This window comes from Gigantopelta aegis, chromosome 1 (genome assembly GCF_016097555.1).
Source record: "Gigantopelta aegis isolate Gae_Host chromosome 1, Gae_host_genome, whole genome shotgun sequence".
NCBI classification, from domain to species: Eukaryota; Metazoa; Mollusca; class Gastropoda; order Neomphalida; family Peltospiridae; genus Gigantopelta; species Gigantopelta aegis.
This window is the reverse complement of record NC_054699.1, coordinates 37,671,126-37,698,855: the sequence shown is the minus strand read 5'-3', so window position 1 is coordinate 37,698,855 and position 27,730 is coordinate 37,671,126. Positions and strand designations below refer to the sequence as shown.

General features: G+C 39.5%; 1 protein-coding gene across 2 annotated transcripts in view; it reads right to left on the bottom strand.

Moving 5' to 3' along the window:
• The window catches only part of LOC121374603, a 33,894-nt gene extending 8,594 nt beyond the window's left edge, over positions 1 to 25,300 (bottom strand). Inside the window, exons 1-3 of one of the 2 annotated variants that reach the window (XM_041501710.1) lie at positions 25,247 to 25,300; positions 16,116 to 16,200; positions 2,491 to 2,817 (exon numbers count right to left, since the gene is read on the bottom strand). In XM_041501710.1, coding sequence (XP_041357644.1) covers positions 2,491 to 2,817; positions 16,116 to 16,200; positions 25,247 to 25,288 — 454 coding nt within the window. In that variant the 5' untranslated portion in view covers positions 25,289 to 25,300. Of the gene's footprint in view, positions 1 to 2,490; positions 2,818 to 16,115; positions 16,201 to 25,196 lie in introns of both variants that reach the window. The other variant, XM_041501718.1, reaches the window with a different exon arrangement.
• Positions 25,301 to 27,730: the final 2,430 nt, after the last annotated feature.

Sequence of the window (27,730 nt, the reverse complement as noted above, 5' to 3'; positions counted from 1 at the left end):
TGTAAGACGGTATTGGGTATATCAGTCCTTCACATCTGAGGTGCGCTATCGCCCTTGCGCGCCAAATTGCACCTTAATTTCATCTGAGTTTTTGTTCTTTTATCGTCCACCTGTATAATAATAGTGTAACAGGGCGCCTCCCACTGGCTGTTTGAACAAAAACTGGTTTAAACCAGACCGCGGGCGGGATGTAGCCCAGTGGTAAAGCGCTTGCTTGATACACGGTCGCTTTAGATCGATCTCCGTCAGTGCGCCCATTGGGCTATTTTTCGTTCCAACAAGTGTACTACGACTGGTATACTGTATGTTGTATGCTGTCTGTGGGATGGTGCATATAAAAGAGCCCTTGCTAATAATGATAAAAAAAAAAAAAATGTAGCGAGTTTTCTCTCTAAGACTGTTATATGTAAAAATTATCAAATGTTTGACATCCAATAGCCGATGATTAATAAATCAATGTGCTCTAGTGGTTTTGTTAAACAAAACAAACTTTAACCCAGGCCAGCCCTGGTGTTTGATGCATCATTGATTTATTATATATAATAGTCCCCTACCGGAGGGGACTAGGTTCCATCTCCATCCTTCTGTCTGTTTGTCTGTCTGTCTGACGGGCGTTAGGATTCTCGTTAGAGGTTCTAGGTGTATGATCAAGGAACATTTTGTTTTCAAAATCATGATTAGCGATATTTCTAGTCAACTAAAAATTGATTAGCAACTACTGTTTAATGTTTTAAAATGTGTAGCGATCTCTGAAACTTGCGTAGCGAATCGCGACACGATACTGAACAAAATGTTCCCCGATTGCTTAGTACCAGTCGATGGAACACTCACGCGCGTTACTCTGTATAGTCTGTCTTCGTATGTATCTATTTATATTATATATATATATATATATGGTACTAATAATTTCATTTCATTTCAACTTATTTTCGTGCTTATATCCAATTAAGTATCAAGCACGCTGTCCTGGGCACACACCTCGGCTATCTGGGCTGTCTGTCCAGGACAGAGGGTTAGTGATTAGTGGTTAGTGAGAGACAAGATGGTGCAGTGGTCTTACACCTACCCACTGAGTCGTCGTTAAAACTCAACTCTGGGTGAGAGCTGGTACCGGGTTGCGAACCCAGTACCGTCTAGCATTATATCCGATGGTTTAACCAAGACTCCACCGAGGCCGGTAGTACTAATCACACACCTAGAACCTCCAACCAGTATGCGAACGCCCGTAGTCTGTCTGTCTGACATATAGTTTTCCGGATACATGACTTTCATGGTTATTTACCCTCTTTTTTTTTTTTTTTTTTTTTTACAGAATTATGGCCCTTGAACTCAGGAGATATGAAAATGTATTTCCCGGACGTGTTTTGTTTTGTTTGTTTTTTGCAGTGCCTCAAGTTATTGACCTGAAATTTTGTGTATAGCTGCATCATATACTGCTACAGATCCAGGTTAACTGTCATGATGATATACCCATTTTTCACACAGTTATGGCCCTTGGATTTAGGAGATATAAAAACTATTTGCGCCCTACCCTTCCCTGTACCTGTGCCCATGATAGGCATGCGCTACAACAGCTTGTTATGAATGGGCACGTTAAACCCTCTGATCTGACCTGACCTGGTAGGGAACATGTATTGCTTAAGCGGTACTATCAGAATGCTTGTTATTATTGTTAGGTTTAAGGTGGGATAAAATATTTACATTTATATTTATGTTTGTGCTAATCAAAGCATAGTTTTGTCAATGCCATTTTGTATACTCGGCATGTTTCACGTAGAACGTTAAGCGCTCGCCTGGAGTTTATGAGGCACCTCATATTTTCAAACGTGACAGAATATTTTTTAAAGGCGCATATATATATATATATATATATATATATATATATATATATATATATATATATATATATATATATATATAAAATACTAGTTTCAACCTGTGAAAATAGACACCAAGTTTGGTTAATCTAGAAATCTGAAACACATCTGGATAAAGTTAAAATAATTTTTAAAATGCATCCATTAATTTTCCAAATTTTAGGGTACATATTTTTACCCTTTGTACCCTCTGGGAAAACCCCTGCTGACTTCAGTTGTCAAAATGGGCTCTAATAGTGAAACACAAAACCCCTGCTAACTCCAGTTGTCAAAATGGGCTCTAATAGTGAAACACAAAACCCCTGCTGACTTCAGTTGTCAAAACGGGCTCTAATAGTGAAACACAAAACCCCTGCTGACTCCAGTTGTCAAAATGGGCTCTAATAGTGAAACACAAAACCCCTGCTGACTTCAGTTGTCAAAATGGGCTCTAATAGTGAAACACAAACTTAAACCCCTGCTGATTTCAGTTGTCAAAATGGGCTCTAATAGTGAAACAGAAACCCCTGCTGACTTCAGTTGTCAAAATGGGCTCTAATAGTAAAACACAAAACCCCAAGCTGTAGTGTTTTAAAACTAGAACCTGTCGCTTTAATTCTGCAAAGCAACTTACATTTGTCCGACTTCTTACACGCGGTTTGTTTCCCTGACGGGCCATCCTTGCAGCCCCAGTTCCCAGCGTCAGTGTCCGGGTTGAACGACTTGATTATCAGGGTGTGCCGGGACAGCGAATCAACAACGCCGGCGTAGTGCCCTTCATATTTGGCGGGATCCACCGAGCGACACTCAGTGCTGTTGGCATTGCAGACGACTACCTTACTTCCGTCTGGTCGAATCCATAGTATCCCTGATTGTATGGTTCCTGCTATGCTACACGTCAGTTCCATCCTCTCGCCTTTCACTACTTTTTGCAAGCATTCGACGGATGCTGTGGCTTCACCTGTAAATAAGCAAATAAGTTATAATAACAAAAACAACAACAACAAACAACAACAATAATAATAGTAATAACAACAACACAACAACAACAACACATCAACAACAATTCAACAATAACAACACAGCAACAACACAACAACCATATCACGACAATTACAACAACACAACAATAATAACATAACAATACATCACAACAACAACAACACAAAAACAACAAGCATTCTGAGACTTCAAAATTAATTCCGGGTGGAATTTAAAATATTTCAGAACATTTCTGTTGCCAAATATATAATTTCTCGTCGGCTTCAGATGATCACACTACACCAAGAAGTGGCCCACAGTCAGTGTACACTGATAAATGGTTACACTGGGGAGGGTTCTTCTGTAGTGGTTTATAGGGACATTCCTGAGTTTGCTGCAATTTTAAAGATGTTATCGACTAACAGAGACTTTTCGACGACTGTAATTACATATAAAATATATTTTTCTGCATAAAATATTAGTGGCTGTATATTAAACGTGTTTCTGATCGTTCTAATATTTGTACTAGGTTAAATTTCATTTTATTTCCTAAAATATTGTTTTTTTTCGTACGTACGAAATTATTTGAAGACAAAATCCAGTTTGGGCTTCTTATAAATATTACAAGGCCGTAGCTAGGATTTTTTGTTGGGGGGGGGGGGGGGGACTGAGTAGTTAATAGTCTAAAACTCCTTTTCTTTAAGTTTCTATAGTGCTTTCCGAATTTTTTCTGCCCCCCCCCCCTTGCCCCCCTGCTAGCTACGGCCCTGTATTAAGACGACCAGAAACACATTGAATATACAGACATTAATATTCTAAACAAGAAAATATATTTAATATTAAGTTTAATCGTAGAAATAGTTTATTAGTCGGAAACATCTTACAATGTAGCAATGTCCCTTTAAAACAAATGAATGCGTCAATTATATATGGCCGATGCGGGCGCGGCACAAAACTACTCCATCCGTCCTACACCGCCTATAGGAGGACTGCCACTCTCCTAGTACTGGCTTGACAGAATGAAGTTTGTTCGCAACCGCACCATAATAAAGTTATGTACAAAATGTCAGATCGATATCTCAAGGTATTGTGAAAAAAGAACCCATTTTCGGAAAACATATTTTCGTATCTCCTAAGTTCAAAACCGGCCTTGGTGGCGTCGTGGTTAGGCCATCGGTCTACAGGCTGGTAGGTACTGCGTTCGGATCCCAGTCGAGGCATGGGATTTTTAATCCAAATACCGACTCCAAACCCTGAGTGAGTGCTCAGCAAGGCTCAATGTGTAGGTGTAAACCACTTGCACCGACCAGTGATCCATAAATGGTTAAACAAAGACCATGGTCTATGCTATCCTGCCTGTGGGAAGCGCAAATAAAAGATCCCTTGCTGCCTGTCGTAAAAGAGTAGCCTATGTGGCGACAGCGGGTTTCCTCTAAAAAACAGTGTCAGAATGACCATATGTCTGACATCCAATAGTCGATGATAAGATAAAAAATCTATGTACTCTAGTGGCGTCGTTAAATAAAACAAACTTTACGTTACTCCTAAGTTCAAAGGTCATAACTGTGAAAAACGAATAAGTCCCCATGAAAGACAAACATGATCTGTAACCAGTGTTTCTGTCAGAAAGACATTTTTGGGTATGGCGCTATGAAATTGAATTCAACCACAGTCAACAGAGGGTATGGGGCTGGGGCTCCCCCGGGGGGGGGGGGGGGGGGGGGGGAAACGGGTTACGTTTAGGGTTAGGCTTAAGAAAATCATACAGCAATTATAAGAGTAATCAATTTTGTCAAAAGATTAACTTTAAAACCAAAATCTGCAAATATATTTGGGTATGACGCGATACCCGTTTTACCCTCTGGCAGAAACCCTGGTAACAGAACATGATACAAATTATATACAAATTTCATCTCGATATCTCAAGGTAAGGAGGTTGAGATTTCTAACTGGTATGTGTACGTGTACACGACTGCGTGTACACGGACACGACCACATACACACGGGTAGAATGTTGGTTGAGATTTCTAACTGGTATGTGTATGTGTACACGACTGCGTGTACACGGACACGACCACGTACACACGGGTAGAATGTTGGTTGAGATTTCTAACTGGTATGTGTACGTGTACACGACTATGTACACGGACACGACCACGTACACACGGGTAGAATGTTGGTTGAGATTTCTAACTGGTATGTGTACGTGTACACGACTATGTACACGGACACGACCACGTACACACGGGTAGAATGTTGGTTGAGATTTCTAACTGGTATGTGTACGTGTACACGACTGCGTGTACACGGACACGACCACGTACACACGGGTAGAATGTTGGTTGAGATTTCTAACTGGTATGTGTACGTGTACACGACTGCGTGTACACGGACACGACCACGTACACACGGGTAGAATGTTGGTTGAGATTTCTAACTGGTATGTGTACGTGTACACGACTATGTACACGGACACGACCACGTACACACAGGTAGAATGTTGGTTGAGATTTCTAACTGGTATGTGTACGTGTACACGACTGTATGTACACGGACACGACCACGTACACACGGGTAGAATGTTGGTTGAGATATTGTGAAAGTGTACTTGTACGAGTACATAGGAATAGAAATCTACAGGACGTTTAATAAATTCTCCGGTAATTTTGGCATAGTTTTAGAGAGGAAACCCGTTACATTTTTTTCATTAATAGCATGTAATTGTTTTATATGCACCATCTCACAGACAGGATAGCGCATACCACGACCTTTGATATACCAGTCGTGGTGCACTGGCTGGAACAAGAAATAGCCCAATGGGCCAACCGACGGGGATCGATCCTAAACCGACCGTGCTTCAAGCGAGAGGTTTACCACTGGGCCACGTCCCGCCCCACCCCCCCCCCCCTCCCCTCCCCAATAATCAAATCATGCACATGTTTTGGTTTGAACAGAAATATCTAGACACCCATTCTAACTAATAAGAGAAGAAGTACAGCGAAAACAGAGAAATAGTTGACTATTATTAATTTTTCACGTGACGAGCGAGTCTACGGCTAGAGGTTTCAGGAAAAGTTTCGTCATTATTCCAATTCCAAACATTTTTATACTAGTCTAAACACATGAAATGATACATATATACGTTACCTGTCGCCAAACATAATTTTTACATATAAATTTGAATTGATGCTAAAAAAATAATAAAAACCCACCAGATAAACTAATTTTGACTTCTATATATCAGAGGACAAGATCAAATGTTACTGTGATTTAAATTGGAGAATACAAAACCATATTTTTCTATTTTTTAAATTTATTTTTTGTTCGAATGGATGTCTCTGATTTTAAAAAAACCTTTGACTAATACCGACCAGTGACACAAAACGTGCTTCATTATGGAGGTACATAGGAAACCTCCAGTGAATTTAGTTTGATACATACGTTATGGCCAAATGAAAACAAATATGCAAACGTTTGTCGCTCAATCTAATTAAAATTAGCTCCACTATTACATGTGGGTCTAACAGCAGCCCGTTGGAGCTCATGTCCAGTTGACCTTTCATTCGACCAATCAAAACCTTACTTGCAAAATCATGAATAACGCTATAAAAGGCGAAGTGTAATTGGTCGATATTTAAATTGTTGTTTATAGATGAAATGTCACCTGGACATGGGAGTCCACGCAATGCTGTTAGATCTACTGGTAGACCAGTAGAGCTAATTTTAATCATATTGTTTGTCGCTCTAAATACAAGTGGGGGCGGGATTTTAGCTCAGTCGGTTGATTGCTCGCTTGAGGTGCTTGCGTCGCATGATCGAACCATCTAGGTGGATACATTCAACTGACTGGGTTTTTTCTCGTTCCAACCAGGGCACCACAACTAGTCAAAGGCCGTGGTGGGTTTTCCTGTCTGTGTATAAAGTGTGTATAAAGTGCATATAAAAGATCACTTGCTGCATTAGGAAACATGTAGCGGGTTTTCTCCAATGACAACGTGTCATAATTATCAAATGTTTGACATCCAGTAGCCGATGATTAATTAATCAATGTGCTCTAGTGGTGTCGTTACACAAAACAAACTCAAAATACTACAAGACGGACACATGCACTGTAGTGGATATGAGCTGAACAAAACGTTTCTGTATGTACATGTTCATTAATTACAGGCAGTTTAATACAAACGTCACTGTTAAATCCATAACTAAGAGACCGGCCTCGGTGGCGTTGTGGTTAGGCCATCGGTCTACAGGCTGGTAGGTACTGGGTTCGGATCCCAGTCGAGGCATGAGATTTTTAATCCAGATACCGACTCCAAACCCTGAGTGAGTGTTCCGCAAGGCTCAATGGGTAGGTGTAAACCACTTGCACCGACCAGTGATCCGTAACTGGTTCAATAAAGGGCATGGTTTGTGCTATCCTGCCTGTGGGAAGCGCAAATAAAAGATCCCTTGCTGCTAATCGGAAAGAGTAGCCCCTGTAGTGACGACAGCGGGTTTCCTCTCAAACTCTGTGTGGTCCTTAACCATATGTCTGACGCCATATAATCGTAAATAAAATGTGTTGAGTGCGTCGTTAAATAAAACATTTCTTTCTTTCTTTCTTTCTTTCCATAACTAAGAACACAAAAGTAAAACATGTACGGAACTAAATGCAAATACAAGCCCCGAATCCGTCCACGTGCTTTGCAAGACGTCATTGTAAGAAAAACGTGACAAATGAAAGATTTGCTCTCCTAACCAAACACAATTTTGACTAGCTATTCATTTGAGGCGAGTTTCATTTAAAAATTACAATAACTAGATATTTTAAGCTCTTTTTTTGTGTGTAGGATGTGTGTTATAATTTTATGAAAACAGCATCTGTAGTTACACGTTATGTAATTAACGTTTAAAAACGAGTATATAGAAATGATACACACGTTACCTATAGTAACGTATGTATATATCCAAATTATTAATCCATTTTAAAAAATATTTATTGTTTTAAATGTTTCTTAATTCCATTTAATTATTGTACAAATTGCCCCCCCCCCCCCCCCCCCCCCCCTCCAACACACACACACTCTCTAGGGCTTTTTATCATAATGCATAACTGTTGTAAAGATGTAACCTGGTTACCAGTTGGAATATATCCTAAGTTGCCTTGCTTGAAAAATAGTCATTAAACATATTTTTAAAACGCAAACTTATTTTATAATTTCCATAAAGTTGTACTCAACATTAATATAAGGTGAAAGGAAGCAATTGTACTTATTATACACATACATATATGTGTAGATTGCTGCTTTCAATAAGTTATCTCTGCTACATCCGCGTGGCTACCACTGACTATGCAGCTGTTGCGTATGATGGCTCATGGTATATTGGAAAGGTGGAAGCTGCCGATGGGAATGTGGAAATCGACTTCCTTCAAAGTGCCAAACGTTTTTGCAAATGACCCATACGTCCTGGTCGTATTTGGGTTGAAAGGAACCAATGTTTATGCAAATTGAAGCACCAAAACCATCAGGAAAATCTGAGAGACTACAAAATACTCAACAGTGATGTTAATACCATTGAGACATTGTTCAAAGATGTCATGGGGTAGATGATACAAACGTGTCCACTGCCAGGAGGTGTGTGTATCGTTTACTTTAGTTTCGGATTAGATGAGGTCCAATCTGTTTTAATTTCACGTTTGTTTTCTGCTGTTTGGTGATGGGTAGATACGTGACTATACACACGTGATGCTACCCACATCGCATAATGTCACTTTCAATTCAGTAAGCCGATGCAGTGTACCATGTTACACCTGATATTTTTACACATTTATGCATAATTTTGTTTGTTTATTGAAAACAATGTTGCTGTTATACAAACTTGTCACTGATAATGTACTTTTACAAATTCCAGGTGAAGGTGGTCAGCCGTGCCGGATATTTGTCAACAAGTAGAATGACAAAGAGCCCTGGTTGTCATCATATACTGGGCCCATATTTTCGAAGCTATCTTAGCCTGCGAAATCGTGAAATCATCGTAAGCTATGACGTCACTATGGCGTGCGCTGTAGTGACGTCACAACCTACGACAGTTTTACGATTTCGTAGCGCTAAGATGGCTTCGAAAATATGGCCCCAGGTTCTTTTAGTAATTTCTTTTTAAAATACGTGTTTTTATACTTACGTCGTTAATAGCGATACAAACGTTACTAATGGAAGACTTCTACATCAACCCTAATACATCTTATAAGTCAAAGAAATATCTGATAAAACTAAAACTTACTTAAACCAGATGTATAACATCTTAATATAAGAGCAGGCTTACGAGTTCACAGCAGTTTGTGTTTTTGTCCAGTTCTTTGTTTAAGTTTGTCATCAGACGGAATCAAGCATTTGAAAACGTTTCGTTACTATATATCTACAAGAATGTATAGAATAATGAACGTGTGACAACATTATTTAGTATGCTCCTGTCTGAAAGTCTTCTGACGTCTGATCATATTAACAGGATTAGTTGTATTATTTTCAGCAAACTATTATCATTAAACGTACACACAGTCACGTACGTATGTTGTTGTATAGTTGAGAAAAAGGGAGCCTTTGTTCGAGTACCTCTAGAGTTGTTCCAGCTGAAGTGGTGTTAATGAAGTTTGTTTTTTAATTTACTAGTTACATCTTGGATAATATCTGGGTCAATAAAATTCAATCCACTATGAAGGAAGGAAATAGTTTATTTAACGACACACTCAACACATTTTATTTACGGTTATATGGAATGAATAAATGAATGTTTAACGACACCCCAGCACAAAATTACACATCGGCTATTGGGTGTAACAAATGGTAAGTATATGAAAATGTTATTTATATATATTTATGTAAAACCACAGTGTAAGGAGCTGTAGGGAAAAGTATAATACAACACATAAAATCGAGGTAAGTAAACCTTAAAACTTTATATAGAAGTAAAAATGTTTCAGGATGGAATTTAAAGGATTCCAAAACATTTGTGTTGCCAAATATATCATTTCTCGTCAGCTTGAGATGATCACACTCCACCAAAATGTGGCGCACAGTCAGTGTACACTGACAATGTTCACACTGAGGAAGAGGGTCCTTCTTTAAAATAAATGAATGTGTCAAATATGTATGGCCGTACGGACACGGCACAAGACTACTTCATCCTTCCTGCACCGCTTGTAAGATGACTGCCACTCTCACAGGACTGGCTTGACAGAATGAAGTTTGTTCGGAACCGCACCGTCCCAATCATCTTGCCAAGTCGAAAAAATATATTGGTTAATATGAAATTTAAAATCACTGTAGGGGACACCAACATGGACACGGGGCAAGTTGAAAGCAGACTTGGCAACAACATCTGCCTTGTCGTTACCCCTAATGCCAACATAGCTGGGCACCCAACAAAATATAACATCTTTATTGGCAATTGATAAAAAGACACTTTCGTATCACCACTCCAACCAACGGGTGCTCCAATTTCATGTACTGTAGAGCTTGGAGACACTAAAGTGAGTCTGTGAAAACAACACATTTGGATGCACATGAATCCCCAATCCGCTCCAGCGCCTCAATGACTGCCCAGGTTTCAGCAGTAAAGATTGATGCTGAATCGGGCAATCTCACGGAAACCACCGCGTCTGATGGGGAAAACTGCAGCACAAGCCACAGACTTCCTATCCCGTGATCCGTCTGTGTAAACAGGAATGCAACCACAGCACCCCTCCCGGATCTCCACGAAATATTGTTTATAAATAATTGCATCTGTGCGATCCTTTTTTAGATGCACAAGATCGAATACAATTTTTGGTGGTTTGATACACCAAGGTGGCAAAATGAAATATGAAGGCGTTTCCAAAATGTCTGTTAAATCAATGTTGGAAACTGATAAAAATTGCTAAATGCGAAGACCAAATGTTCGAATCGCATTCGGTTTCGCATCAAATAACTTCATATATTTATTATCAAACACCGCATTGTGTGCAGGATGTTTTCAAAGCACCAAGACAAAGCCTAAGTCCCTGGTTGTGTATAGGATCTAGCATTTGCAAGTAAGACTTACATGCTGACCCATACACAATGCACCCATAATCAAATTTAGACCGAACTAAAGACCTGTAAAGTCGGAGCACAACCTTCCGATCTGCTCCCCATTTAGTCTTGTCAATAAGTTTTAAGATATTGAGGGCCTTCAAGCCCTTCTTTTTCACATACTGTAAATAAGGAACAAAAGATAGCCTCCTGTCAAAAATAACCCCCAGAAATTTGGTCTCCTCCACAAATGCAACCGGAGTTTTGTCCAGAAACAGTTGAGGATCTAAATGGTGACCTCTTTTCTGGCAGATATGCATACAAACGGTTTTTGACTTTGAGAATCGAAATCCATTGTCAGTTGCCCATTGTTGAAGTTTATTCAAACAAAGCTGCAACTGACGTCCAATGATACTCATACTGGACGACCTGTAGCAAATCTGAAAATCGTCGACATATAACGAGCTATCAACGCCAGGTTTTAAACACTGGGTGATGCTGTTAATTTTCACGGAAAATAAAGTTACCGACAGGATGCTACCTTGAGGCACACCCATCTCTTGGGAGTGAGAATCGGATAACGTAGATCCCACTCGTACCTTGAAAGACCTATTCTGTAAGAAATTTGAGATAAAGTCAGGCATACGGCCTCTTAGGCCCATGTCATAGAGGTCTTTCAAAATCCCATACTTCCACGTGGTATCATAAGCTTTCTCGAGGTAAAAAAAGACCGATACCAAATGCTGGTTATGGATAAAAGCATCCCTACAAAACGTTTCAAATCTAACAAGATGATCGACCGTCTAGGCCTGAACCCACATTGCACGTTGATCATTCTTTCCATGGTTTTACAAATACAACTTATCAAAGCAATAGGGCGATAACTGGTAGGATTTGTTGGATCCTTACCAGGCTTAGGAATAGGAATGACAATGGCTTTTCTCCAATCAGAAGGAAAGTCACCCGAAATCCAGATTTTGTTAAAGATCTTTAATAGAACCATTAAGGATGATTCAGGTAAGTGTTTTAAGAGATGATAATGTATTTCATCTGGTCCTACTGAAGTATCATGGGCTCTACGTAGAGCGTCCTGCAACTCCTCCAAAGGGAAGTGCCTGTTGTATACTTCAGCATTTTCAGATGAAAAGTTAATAGGTTGCTTTTCATCTTTATTTCTGACAGATGTAAAAGCATCTGTACAGAAAGAAGAAGAAGAATTATGAGAGAAATTGTCTGCCAATGCATTGTATTATTGGATTCTTTTCCCTTGATTTTACGTATCCTATTCCAGACAGATTTCACAGATGTTTGAGATCTCAACTTGGAGACATAATTTCTCCAAGATGATTTCTTACTCTGTCTGATAGCTTTACAAGCCTTTGCCAGAGCAATGCGATAACTATTCAGGTTATCCCCGGTAGGTTCGCGTTTGAACCTCTCGAGGGTCCTGTTTCGCTCTTTGATTGCATCTTTGCATGTCTCATTGAACCATGGTTTATTGAAACACTTCGGGACTGCCGAAGTCTTAGGAATAGTTTTCTCTGCAATATCTTTCAAGATGGATGTGAACAACGACATGGGATCATCGGCACCAGTCATGGCAGTTTGTTGCAGTCGAGTGCTGCATAGATGCCGAAATTGATCCCAGTTTGCCCCTGTCAACTTCCATCTCTGAACCCTTTCAAGTGATGGAGGCCCATCATTCTCCAAAATAATTGGAAAGTGGTCACTACCACAAGGGTCTGGACAAACTTTCCAGGAGAAATCAAGACAAAGTGATGGACTACAAAGGATTAAATCAATGGATGTGAAAGAACCACTTGCAGGATGAAAGTATGTATGACTTTTATCATTAAGTAAAATTAAGTTATTTTTGAGAATTAAGTCTTCTAATTGTTTACCTCTAGTATTTATGTCATCGCATCCCCACTAAGTGTGGTGAGCATTAAAATCTCCCATGATAATAAAGGGAGTAGGGAGTTGATCAAGAAGACCTTGAAAGTCCCTAGTGTTAGAATTGTAATTGTTTCGAGGGGGTAAATAAACTGAACAGAGAGGAATAGTTCTATGAGCCGTGACCTTTACAGCCACAGCTTGGTAATTTGACTTTAATATGACTTCACTCTGGGGAATGTTTTCATTTACAATAATGGAAACGCCCCCAGACGCTCTATTTTTACTTTGTTGACATTTATGGTAGAGATTAAATCCTCTGATGTTAATACTGTCAGTATCCTTCAGGAAGGTTTCCTGAAGACACACTGCAAGAGGATTATAGTTTTGAATTAGAAGACTTAATTCATCAAAATTGGGCCTAAGCCCACGACAGTTCCACTGAATAACTTTATTTTCCATTGGGAGGAAGTATGGGTTTTATCTTTGGCTTTGCTGGTGGTCTTTGTGATCGGCAATGATCTGGTGATGAAATCTCCATATCATCATCACCGATATCAGCCAAAGTATCATACATATTGCTGATCGGGATCGAACGTAGTTCGATCTTTTTCAGCCTACCAGACAGTACTTCTGTAGCTTTCTTTGGAGATTTCTTTGTGTCACTGCCTATCTTAGGGAGATTAGTGCTCGACCTATTTGGGGGATTCTTAGAATCCAATGACACTTGGGTTTCAATTTCCTTGTGCTGGAGAGTAACGTTTTCCTTTTGTGCTGCTTTCCGCACTTGTTTTTGTGCCTTCTCATTGTCAGACAGTTTTTTGTACTTGGCTTCGTCACAATGCCAGGTTAGGTCGGTATTGGCCGCAACACTTTTAGTAGCGACTTTGGCAGCAGCTGCATATGACTTGTCAATCACTGTCGGTGTTGCTGTCTCCACCAACCCTCTGGCATCCATGAAGGATATTTTATTTTGTACCTTTACCTGTTGAACTCGTTTTTCCAGTTTCCACCGCGGACACTCTCGCGAGTATGCACAGTGGTTGCCCTTGCAGTTGAGACAAAGTACATCGTTCTTGCATGTCTTGCTGTCAAAAAGACCACAAAGAGCACATGTAAGTTTGACACATGTGTTCTGACCATGGCCAAACCTCTGGCATTTGAAGCAACGGAAGGGGTTTGGAATAAAGGGTTCAACAGGGATATTAAGGTAACCGGCTTTGACAGACTGGGGAAGGGTAGGACGTTAAAATCATTGTTTCGACGAACCTTTATCCTCCTCACAGCAGTAACACCGGGCGAACTTAAATTTTGGCATATTTCTTCCTCGCTTACTTCTTCCAGATCTCTACATCTGATCACTCCCTTTGACGAGTTGATTGAGGTATGCGGAGTTACGTTAATCAGCACATTGCAAAAAACTGTCGACTTGAGGAGGCAGGTTGAATGTTTTTAGGTTAAACACTCAACCAACAGCCCATTTTTAATTTTCTTGACAGATTTTGGCTCACCAGCCAAGCCAACAATTGCCTTTTGAATGGCAAAAGGTGAACGTTTTTTCAAGGCTCCGTCATCAGTGGAACTGATAACGAGAAACCTTGTCCAATGTTGTGAAGAAATCACTTTGGATTTCTTCACATTTGTATTAGATTTCATGGACTCCTCGTCCGAAGACAAGAAGTCCGAAACTTCGGTGTGCACCCTTTTAAGGGTCCCATCTAAAGTTGATAAATTCGATTTACCCATATTAGGTTAAAAATGTTCATCGACCATGCCCCCCACCCACCACCGAGTCCAATAAGGGGACATGGTGCTGCGGATATCCAGCAGACGGCCATGCCAGGGATATATGGTTGATATACTTGGGCAATAAGAATAACAAAACCACTCAATTGACCCTAGCCACTGCCCCAAGAGCAACACATTCATATGGTGTATAAAACAATGTTTGCTCTTGACTAATGTAAACAACAAAGATTGTTTGCTCTGGAGCTAGGCGTGACCAGCCGATTGATCAGGTCGGGCCTACCTGACCGCCCGTCTATTTGAACTCCGGGCCAAAGTGATGTATTGTCAGAAGTCAAACCCGCAGGTATGCCCCAACTCAGTCACCAGGATCCCATCATCCATCTTCACGTGTCGCACCTCACGGCAAACAAGGTGCCCCAAAAGGGGAGTTGTACTTTATTAGCCATTCTCAAGGAGAATGTTTCATCCCTGCACCACGGTGAGGTTGGCGTCGGACATATGGATAAGGGCCACACAAATATTGAGAGAGGACACCCGCTGTTTTATATGCACCACCCCATGAACAGGATAGCACACGACACGGCCTTTGATGTACCAGTCGTGGAGCACTGGCTGGAAAGAGAAATAGCCCAATGGGCCCACTGACAGGGATCGATCCCAAATCGACCATCCATCAAGCGAGCGCTTTACCACTGGGCTACGTCTCGCCCAACGCACTATGACGTTTTATTTTTGTCACTTTCTGGTACCAAATGGTCTCTCTAGTTAGTAAGAATCGGTGTAGAGCGACTGGGATCAGCGCTGAATATACGAAACAAAATGGCGTGTGCAAAGGGCTCATTTCAAATTATTTTCTTGCTTATATCCAATTAATGTTCAAGCACGCTGTCCTGGGCACATCTCAGCTATCTGTCCAAGACAGTGGGTTAGTTGTTACTTGTTAGTGAGAGAGAGAGAGAGAAGAGGGTGTAGTTGTCTTACCCCTACCCACTGAGTTGTTAAAACTAGCTCTGGATGGGAGCCGACACACGGCTGTGAACCCAGTACCTACCAGCCTTATGTCCGATGGCATAACCACCGAGGTCGGTAATGGCTCTTGGCTACAGGGGGCGGAACGTAGCCCAGTGGTAAAGCGCTCGCTTGATGCGCGATCGGTCTGGGATCGCCACGACTGGTATATCAAAGGCCGTGGTATCTGCTATCCTGTCTGTGTGATGGTGCATATAAAAGATCCCTTGCTATCAACAGAAAATTGTAGAGCGTTTCCTCTCTAAGACTATATGTCAAAATTACCAAATTTTTGACAGCCAATAGCCGATGGTTAATAAATCAATGTGCTCTAATGGTGTCGTTAAACAAAACAAATTTTAAACTTTAACTGGTGCTACAGGCATCGAAGGTATTTGTTTTGTTCTGCGACGCCTAGCTTATCCAAACAGACTTGAAGATATCACTCACATATTTGGCAGACCTGTTGAATTATCGCATATACCGGAAGCCGTATTAAACATAATTTACGATCAACACATTTCCAAACTAAGTGACCTGAACCAGGAATGGTTTTCTGTTAATCGAAGAGGATTTACGGTATTCAATAGTTTGACATTACCGTGGACAGAGTTAACGGAAACGACGAAGGCAACAATCAGCGTGACAATAGCAGAAGTCCACTTCATGATCATTGTGATTATTATCTGCAAAGAACAAAAGTACATCTTAGAAATGGATTCTAAATTAACACGACCGGCATTTGGATGCATGTAGAAATGAACATGGAATCCACCAGACACGACTACAGGCATCGAAACTAAGCATAGTATCTGGTTACCACACATTGTACAGGTTACCACAAAATACAGGCCTGTAGCATGGTGTACATTATTGGGGGGGGGGGGCAGTTGAACGAGAGCCATAGGCGCGAGGTATCTGGGGGGTGGGGTCCGGGGGCATGATTCAAAGGTTATTTATTGCCCGTTACTGTAACTCGCCATTAATCTCGATTCGTTAGTCTTGCTACAACTTTTACATTCAGTCGAGATGTAAAGGTTATCAAAAAAAAAAAAAGGAAAAAAAAAGCCAAAATTATTAGGGGGGGCGGGCCCCCCTGCCCCCACCCCCACCCCCCGCTACGGACCTGAAATACACACCTGTCCGCGTTCATAAAACCCTAATAGTTTGATACTTTATCGTTATTAGGGGGGGGGGGTGCGAAGGGGCGGGGAATTTAGCTCAGTCGGTTGAGTGCTCGCTTGAGGTGCTAACCAGTTTCTCTTCAAATCTGATTTGTATAATCACTTGCTTGTATGCATAAAAACAACGGTACAGTTAATTGTGGTGTGATTGCTTACTCTTGTTCCGCGTGTTTCCGACTAATAAAATATTTCATGGGCGTACATGGGGGAGGGGGGGGGGTGGGTGTTCGATGGGTTCGACCGACCCCCCCCCCCCCCCCCCCGAAATCGCTTTTTTTATAATTTAATATATCTGACATTGATATCTGACATTATTATATTTACTCAACATAGAAATATATGCCCAATATCTCTGCAATCTATTTTGGAACCCCCTTTTTCAAAATCCTATGTACGCCCATGTATTTCTACGATTAAACTCATATATTAAATATATTGTCTTGTTTAGAATATCAGTGTCTATATATTCAGTGTGTTTGTGATCGTCTTAATATTTATAAGAAGTCCAAACTGGATTTTGTCTTCAAATAATTTCGTTCGTACGTACGAAAAACTATATTTTAGGAAGTAAAATGAAATTTAACCTAGTACAAATATTAGAACGATCAGAAACACTAATATTTTATGCAGAAAAATATATTCGATATGTAATTACGATCACTAAAAAGTCTCTGTTAGTCGATAACAGCTTACACATCGTAGCAAACTTAGGAATGTCCCTTTAAGCCTTAGTTTTTGGTCATCTAAACGAAGTTGGTGATATATAGGTATCGTTGTTACGTAAAGGGACTAATCTGGGTTAGTAAACGTACATCCGGCAAATATAACCTTTTAAAAATTATTAAAATTATAATTTATTTACATTTTCTTGCTTTGAATATGGATATTTGTTACATTTTTGGCCATGGGATAAATAGAGGAAAATGTGAATGCAGGGCGACCAACTTTCCGGAATTTCCCGAAAAATCCGGAATTTTTAACCCATATCCGGAATTCCGGAATTAATGCCAAATATCCGGAATTTTTTCCAAATTCGCTATCATTATTTTTTTTGGACGCAACCAGTTCTGAGTATATTTAAAATTTTCTATATTTTTAAATCCCGAGTTTATTAAACAAAGTTTATCATTCTGCATTCTCCATTGCAACCTGAACTTGGTATTATCGACAAATACAGCCAATAGACGTTTGTCAACAGCCGACCAATGAAATGTTTTTTGACAATCGAGTAAACTGAAGCCATGTATGAAATTTGTCTTACTTGTTATGCAGAGTGTTCATATAACTTATTGTAATATATATATTTTTTAAATCTTGCGATTTTGGGTTAAATTGTGTTAATTTAAAAAATCTCCTGCTTTTTTTTTTTTTTTTTAACAAAATCTCCTGCTTTTTCAACACACACCTCCTGCTTTCTCTTGACTAAAGGTTGACAGGTCTGCTTGTTATGTAGTTTATGTATTCATTTTAAAGATATTTCAAATATCATATAGTAATTACTACAAGACAAACATCGGTTCTATGGCGATGCCCCATTGGGCTATTTCTCGTTCCAACCAGTGCCACGACTGGTATATCAAAGGCCGTGGTATGTACTATCCTGTCTGTGGGATGGTACATGTAAAAGATCCCTAGCTGCTAATCGAAAAGAGTAGCCCATATAACCGTAAATAAAATGTGTTAAATGCGTCGTTAAATAAAACATTTCAATGGCGATGCATGCAACTTCGCCACGGTGTGTAAAAATCTGAACATATAACGGAACACTTGCGATCGTACGAACACAAAAGAAACGGATCCACAGTTCTCTTCTTAAAGGGACATTCCTGAGTTTGCTGCAATTTTAAAGATGTTATCGACTAACAGAGACTTTTTAACGATTATAATTATATATAAACTATATTTTTATGCATACAATATTAGTGGCTGTATATTAAACGCGTTTCTGATCGTTCTAATATTTGTACTAGGTTAAATTTCATTTTAGTTCCTAAAATATATTTTTTCGTACGTACGAAATTATTTGAATATACAGACACTGATATTCTAAACAAGAAAATAGATGTAATATGTAAGTTTAATCGTAGAACTATTTTATTAGTCGGAAACATCTTACAATGCAGTAAAGTCAGGAATGTCCCTTTAAGTTCTTTTCGTATGCTTTCACGTGCAACATTTCACTAAAATTTAATACTATTTGGCTACCAGTAATCTGTGACACATTCATGACATTAATATTAATTAATTAATTAATTAATATACCTACCGATCTTGTTTTATTCATGTATGTTAAACTATAAAAATGTAAATTTTTACAAACCATTGTTAGATTTTGCCGCGAAAAGTGATACTCTAATAGTAAAGTAAGCGTAATGCAGGACGATAGCCAGTCTTAATGTGGGTACCAGACGTTTTGTCCCAGATTCATTTAAACACAACTTATTTCGACCCCACTGATGAAATAGTGCCAGTGTACCTACATAAAAATAACATTGGTCCCAAGTTTGTCACTTTATTACTAATCTGTAGATAAGAGTGAAACTGTACTACACTATTTGCTAATAAAGTGGGGCTTTTAGAGTGGGTTTTTGGTGATGATTTTTGATGTTTGGTCTGTGTGTGTGTGTGTGTGTGTGTGTGTGTACGCGCGCCCGCGCGCGATAATGCTGTTAATTGCTGTACTAGGTACTGTACTAGGTATAGTAACTTTATTTACACTTTATTTACACTGGATCCCAGTCGAGGCATGGGATTTTTAATCCAGATACCGACTCCAAACCCTGAGTGAGTGCTCCGTAAGGCTCAATGGGTAGGTATAAACCACTTGCACTGACCAGTGATCCATAACTGGTTCAACAAAGGCCATGGTTTGTGCTATCCTGCCTGTGGGAAGCGCAAATAAAAGATCCCTTGCTGCTAATCGGAAAGAGTAGCCCATGTAGTGGCGACAGCGGGTTTCCTCTCAAAATCTGTGTGGTCCTTAACCATATGTCTGACGTAAATAAAATGTGTTGAGTGCGTCGTTAAATAAAACATTTCTTTCTTTATTTATTTACACTGATGAATATATTTAGCATGTTTTACTAGACAAGCCATAAAGTAAGGCTATGCTTAAAAAGGAAGTAGAAAAATTCTGCCACTTATGTGTATTGATTTATACTTTTATTATTGAATACATAACATTCCAATAATTATAAATACATTTTTTTTTATTGTTATGTATCTCTTTGGTTGTTGTTATTTTTTTTAATATGTCAAATATGGCGCTGTTTAAATTATTTTTAATATTTTTGAAAATGGCGTTTTCGCGTGCTTTAAACTATTGCTTTGAAAGGGACGTTCGCACGCTTAAAAATGAAAATACAAGAACATTGAAAATATTTCCATTAGGTTGGTCGCCCTGTGAATGGCCGTTTGATACCATTTATCTTACGAGCTGTTTAACGATATGAATATTATCTCAAAGAAATCAGCACCACGTTGTGAATACCGTATCTATGTCAACGCACTGTCAGTCTTAGGAACCAAGTTGAAGTTGCAACAGGTACACAGGTCTCTGACCAGACAAGCCGGGATAGTCTACGAGCCAACATTTGATGTCGCAAGCAGTTAGACCACGTCTTCTCGCAGCTTTCGGACAGCACACAAAGACTGGTATAGATATGACACACGCTTAACACTTGCTGAATACCGGAAGACATCACACACGCTAAACACTTGATGAATAGCGGAGGGTACTATAGTCCGTCCCACAGAGAACGTCTTTTTTCATGATGTGAAATTTACTACAACTTATTTATTTCTCAGCAAATCGATTTGTAAATTAACTTAAAAATAGTATATTTGTGTTATTTTCAAAATACTTTTCTTTTTCGTCTTACTTCAAACCAAACTGAAATTATTTTAAAAAAATAATAATTAAAAAAATAAATAATCATAGAATGATAGCCTATTCACAGACGAGTTTAGGTGTGCCCTGCAGTTCATCTACATCAGAATCCGTTTCTATCGTCCAGGTGCGAGATTTGTAGCACAGGTATCCCCAAACAATGACACCGGATATGTTATACCTACGTTATGTACTATAATATTATGTAACTATAGTATTTGTATTAGGGGATTCTGTTTATGGGTACCTGTGATTTGTAGATGTCAAGGCCAAACAGGTTATACCTATGTTATATAATATATGTAACTATAGTATTTGTATATGGGGATTCTATTTATGGGAACCGGCCTCGGTGGCGTCGTGGCAGGCCATCGGTCTACAGGCTGGTAGGTACTGGGTTCGGATCCCAGTCGAGGCATGGGATTTTTAATCGAGATACCGACTCCAAACCCTGAGTGAGTGCTCCGCAAGGCTCAATGGGTAGGTGTAAACCACTTGCACCGACCAGTGATCCATAACTGGTTGAACAAAGGCCATGGTTTGTGCTATCCTGCCTGTGGGAAGCGCAAATAAAAGATCCCTTGCTGCTAATCGGAAAGAGTAGCCCATGTAGTGGCGACAGCGGGTTTCCTCTCAAAATCTGTGTGGTCCTTAACCATATGTCTGACGTAAATAAAATGTGTTGAGTGCGTCGTTAAATAAAACATTTCTTTCTTTATTTATTTACACTGATGAATATATTTAGCATGTTTTACTAGACAAGCCATAAAGTAAGGCTATGCTTAAAAAGGAAGTAGAAAAATTCTGCCACTTATGTGTATTGATTTATACTTTTATTATTGAATACATAACATTCCAATAATTATAAATACATTTTTTTTTATTGTTATGTATCTCTTTGGTTGTTGTTATTTTTTTAAATATGTCAAATATGGCGCTGTTTAAATTATTTTTAATATTTTTGAAAATGGCGTTTTCGCGTGCTTTAAACTATTGCTTTGAAAGGGACGTTCGCACGCTTAAAAATGAAAATACAAGAACATTTCGGGAAAATATTTCCATTAGGTTGGTCGCCCTGTGAATGGCCGTTTGATACCATTTATCTTACGAGCTGTTTAACGATATGAATATTATCTCAAAGAAATCAGCACCACGTTGTGAATACCGTATCTATGTCAACGCACTGTCAGTCTTAGGAACCAAGTTGAAGTTGCAACAGGTACACAGGTCTCTGACCAGACAAGCCGGGATAGTCTACGAGCCAACATTTGATGTCGCAAGCAGTTAGACCACGTCTTCTCGCAGCTTTCGGACAGCACACAAAGACTGGTATAGATATGACACACGCTTAACACTTGCTGAATACCGGAAGACATCACACACGCTAAACACTTGATGAATAGCGGAGGGTACTATAGTCCGTCCCACAGAGAACGTCTTTTTTCATGATGTGAAATTTACTACAACTTATTTATTTCTCAGCAAATCGATTTGTAAATTAACTTAAAAATAGTATATTTGTGTTATTTTCAAAATACTTTTCTTTTTCGCCTTACTTCAAACCAAACTGAAATTATTTAAAAAAAATAATAATTAAAAAAATAAATAATCATAGAATGATAGCCTATTCACAGACGAGTTTAGGTGTGCCCTGCAGTTCATCTACATCAGAATCCGTTTCTATCGTCCAGGTGCGAGATTTGTAGCACAGGTATCCCCAAACAATGACACCGGATATGTTATACCTACGTTATGTACTATAATATTATGTAACTATAGTATTTGTATTAGGGGATTCTGTTTATGGGTACCTGTGATTTGTAGATGTCAAGGCCATACAGGTTATACCTACGTTATATAATATATGTAACTATAGTATTTGTATATGGGGATTCTATTTATGGGAACCGGCCTCGGTGGCGTCGTGGCAGGCCATCGGTCTACAGGCTGGTAGGTACTGGGTTCGGATCCCAGTCGAGGCATGGGATTTTTAATCGAGATACCGACTCCAAACCCTGAGTGAGTGCTCCGCAAGGCTCAATGGGTAGGTGTAAACCACTTGCACCGACCAGTGATCCATAACTGGTTGAACAAAGGCCATGGTTTGTGCTATCCTGCCTGTGGGAAGCGCAAATAAAAGATCCCTTGCTGCCTATCGTAAAAAGAGTAGTGTGACGGAACATGCTCTTAATTTTGTTTTCGCCTGTGGCGATATTAATTGTTTTAGAGGGCCGTGTGCAGTTTCAAATTGCATTTAAGCCCAGATGGGCAACTTGTTACGTGATACCTTTGCGCGACGGTCGTCGAGCGTCTAATACACACCCAGCGGAGTTGTGGAGGCCATGTGGCCAGTAGTTACGTAATAACTCCGGTAGTGCTGTTTATGGTCAGGGGATTGCTCGCGGAATGGCGACAGCCAGTCTGGCGATCTAAGAAAATATACCGACTCTGGGAGAGGTGGAAATATCAGATGATAGGTGAGGTACCGCGTTGCGCCCCCAGGCGATATTCGCTGTCTCTGAGAGTTTTGAATAAATAGCTAGGGTTTTAGAGATATCGGGGAGAAATATCATTTCTGCTCTGTTGTATAACCTTGTTGTGATTGACGTGACTTTAAATATTTTAATACTGTATTATACCAATATTATTAGACGGTGCTGCCGGTCATCTGACGCAGTATACTGTAGGCTCACCGTTCTGATATATATATATATATATATATATATATATATATATATATATATATATATATATATATAAAGCTTATCCAGTCATCCTAGAGGACCTAGGTAAACTGTAGGTTATTGTCTTTATTGTGATAGGTACCAGTATTAAGTCTGTATTACAAGGTTATTGAATGAGTAGTTAGGGTTAATTAAAAATTAACCAATTAGGAATAGAGTTGTAATTCCTTTATTAATTAAGTTCCCCTGGCAGCGTTTCTCAATTATCACACGTGTGGGTGTTGTGTCACGGTGAAGTGATTAGCATATTGTGTAAACTAAGACACCTGGAGATTAACTAATTAAGTGATCAGTTCTGGGTTGTTATTATTTGTTGTTAATTAACGACTGCGGCAGTACATTTGTCAGCGTAGGTTAATACAGATTCCAAAGTGTATTGTGTTTTTGTTGTGTTTTCTAGTGAACTAAACGTGCTATAATAATATATACTTTATATAAGATCTTATCTCTGATCATACCTAGACGAGCCAGCGGGTATAACCGCCCGTTACAGAGAGATCTAATAGATATACAGTTAGGAGAGATATTTGGACAATCGTGTTTCATTCAGTTACGGGTATTGTAGGATCCCCGTGACAAGTAGCCTATGTGGCGACAGCGGGTTTCCTCTAAAAACAGTGCCAGAATGACCATATGTTTGATGTCCAATAACCGATGATAAGATAAAAAATCAATGTGCTCTAGCAGCGTCGTTAAATAAAAGAAACTTTACTTTTTACTATTTATGGGTGCCTGTGATTTGTAGATGTCAAGGCCAAACAGGTTATACCTATGTTATATAATATATGTAACTATAGTATTTGTATTAGGGGATTCTGTTTATGGGTACCTGTGATTTGTAGATGTCAAGGCCAAACAGGTTATACCTATGTTATATAATATATGTAACTATAGTATTTGTATTATGGGATTCTGTTTATGGGTACCTGTGATTTGTAGATGTCAAGGCCAAACAGGAATGCGGTGGAATTTCTGTACACTAGATCTATAGGACTCCTCTGTACATTACCATTGGAAACCTGATGAAAAGTATCAGGTAGGCCTATAGGGACGAAATTTTTTAGCCTTTATAATAGTTCTTCCGTCACGTCGCCAAATTGACCTTGCATAGGCGTCGGAAGATGGCAGCAACTGGGGGTGAACAGTGCCTGGGTTTATGTGGGGGGGGGGGGGGGGGGGGGGTGGGGGGGGGGGGGGGGCACTTAATAATAATAATAATTTATTTGCATAACACCCGCATATGGGCTGAGCAAAAATAACAACATAATAAACAATTATCTGCAGTAACAATAACAAATATACCCGGTACGTTAATTACATGAACAAACATCTGCATCAACAAATACATATGCAATTTAAGCCTTATAAACCTCATACTAGTGATAATATATTATTAAATGCGAGTTCATATTGCGGCCCCCAGTTTCAGAGTAACTCAAGGCCGTAGCTAGGATTTTTTTGTTGGGGGGTGGGGGGGGGGGGGGGTCTGAGACTGAGTAGTCAATGGTCTAAAACTCCTTAAACGGTTGAGAAGAGAATTTTCCTTAAGTTTCTATAATGCTTTCCGGATTTTTGTTTTCTTGCCACCCCCACCTCCACCCCCGCTAACTACGGCCCTGGAGTTGGGGGCCAGTGCCCTCCTGCCACCCCTACCGTTTCCGACGCCTATGCCTTGGTGTTTATTTTGCACGAAGCCAAAACAAGGGTTCGAAAAGTGACTGTCAGTGTCGACCTTACACATTTAAAAATTATTTTTTTAGGATGAGCAATGCAGCCTAAAACTTAAAATGGATATGGACATGACACAGAGTAGCCTGTCCCAGACATAGTATTTGTACTAGTTTAATTTGATTAATTAAACTTACCCCAACCCACGAAACACACACACAAAATGCAACGGGAACGCTTCACATACCGTTCTGTTCGAAAGCGGAACGCTGCAATATGACGTCATCATCTCAGTTAGCTCCCCTGTTGCTAGCGAAACAGGTTTGCTTGGTTTTGCAGTGCTTTCCTGTATGTTGGGAAATGCGTATATAAAAGATATCTTGCTGCTAATTGAGAAAATAAAATGTAGCGGATTTCCTCTGAAGACTACAATACAATTTTACCAAATGTTTGTCCTATAGCCGATAATTAAGGGGCCTTTCAAATATTACGTAACTATTTTTGTCAAAATTAGACAACCCCCTCCCACCAAAGCTAGCTGTAACGCTAGACCATACAAAACATTACGTAATGCTTGGAGCCCCCCCCCCCCCCCCCCCCCACACACACACACACATTCACAAACAAGTCATGAGATGGGTGTAATATAATTTTAACATACTGTTTTGCCATTTTGGAAAGCGCAGATGCGCATTTCAACTCGGTTTGTATATACATGTGTATATATACCGTACGCCTATATATAGTCCGTCCCACAGAGACCGCATTTTCATGCTATGGAATTTACTACAACTTATTTATTTCTGAGCCAATTGATTTGTAAATTGCACACACAAATAGTATTTTTATATTATTTACAAAACACATACTTTTCGTCTTATGTCAAACCAAGCTGAACTTATTTACAAAAATCATTTTCATAGTATGATGGGACGGACTATAGATATAACTACCTACGTTAAACATTGTCGCCGCGACAGAGCGTTATGAAAAACACAAAACAAAATACTAAAAAGAGATTTTAGTAATTAAACATTTTGTAAAGTGTGTTACGTAACGCTGTTAAATACACCCACCCACCCCCTGCAACGCTACATATTTGAACCTACATCCACCCACCTCCTCCAGCGTTACTTAATATTTGAATAAACCCTAACAAAGCAGCGTTGTATCACTCTACTCAAATATACGAGTATTTGGGAGGAAGCTATCCCGAGTACTCTGACTGTATGAGAGCTAGACGGAAATAGCTCTGCGTATTTATGTCCAAATGTCCGTCTAGCTCTTACAGTCAGAGTACTCAGGCTAGGAGGAAGCATGATGCTTCGAGGACCGTTTTAAAAACAAGTCTGAGCCAAAACTCCTTACCGCACCATGCAACGTCATTTAGGATCGTCGCGTACGTGGTTGTCACGGGGATCCTATAATACCCGTAACTGAATGAAACACGATTATCAAAATATCTCTCCTAACTGTATATCTATTAGATCTCTCTGCAACGGGCGGTTATACCCTAATGTGGCTCGTCTAGGTATGATCAGAGATACGATCTATATAAAGTATATGTAATATAGCACGTTTAGTTCACTAGAAAACACAACAAAAACACAATACACTTTGGAATCTGTATTAACCTACGCTGACAAATGTACTGCCGCAGTAGTTAATTAACAACAACAAATAATAACAACCCAGAACTGATCACTTAATTAGTTAATCTCTAGGTGTCTAGTTTACACAATATGCTAATCACTTCACCGTGACACAACACCCACACGTGTGATAATTGAGAAACGCTTCCAGGGGAACTTAATTAATAAAGGAATTACAACTCTATTCCTAACTGGTTAATTTTTAATTAACCCTTACTACTCATTCAGTAACGTGTGATAATTGAGAAACGCTGCCAGGGGAACTTAATTAATAAAGGAATTACAACTCTATTCCTAACTGGTTAATTTTTAATTAACCCTTAACTACTCATTCAGTAACCTTGTAACACAGAATTAATACTGGTACTTATCACAATAAAGACAATGACCTACAGTTTACCTAGGTCCTCTAGGATGACATGTCGTAGTTTTGTTTTGTGTGTTACTGGCTAAGCTTTAATACTTATTTAGACAGTGACCTACAGTTTACTGTGTCAGATGACCGGCAGCACCGTCTAAATAATATTGGGATAATACAGTATTAAAATATTTAAAGTCACATCAATCACATCAAGGTTATACACAAAACAGAAAATATATAATTACCAGTCCGGACGGAGAGCGATCCCTTGAGGCCTTCCTATGTTTCTCCCCGATATCTCTAAAACCCTAGCTATTTATTATAAAATCCCAGACTGGTCCGGAGACAGCACGCGGAACCGAATCTTATGATGTGTATATTTCCACAGTAACCAAGCGGTATTTTATTCTTACAAGCCTAGACTTACTGTCGCCTAGTTCGCCAAATATACCCCGATCGTACCGAACTAGCGGAGGTATTACGTAACTACTGGCCACATGGCCTGCGCAGCTGGTCCGGGTGTGTATTGGAAAGTACAGCTCGACGACCGTCGCGCAGAGGTATTACGTAACAAGGTCCATCTGGGCTTAAAATTAAGAGCATGTTCCGTCACAGTGGTACAAGTGAGTTACCTTATAAAATTACTCGTGGTATGAATCATTGAATGGTTAGTTGCACGCTTGAAACCATCAAACGTGTTAAAAAAGAAAAGAAAAGT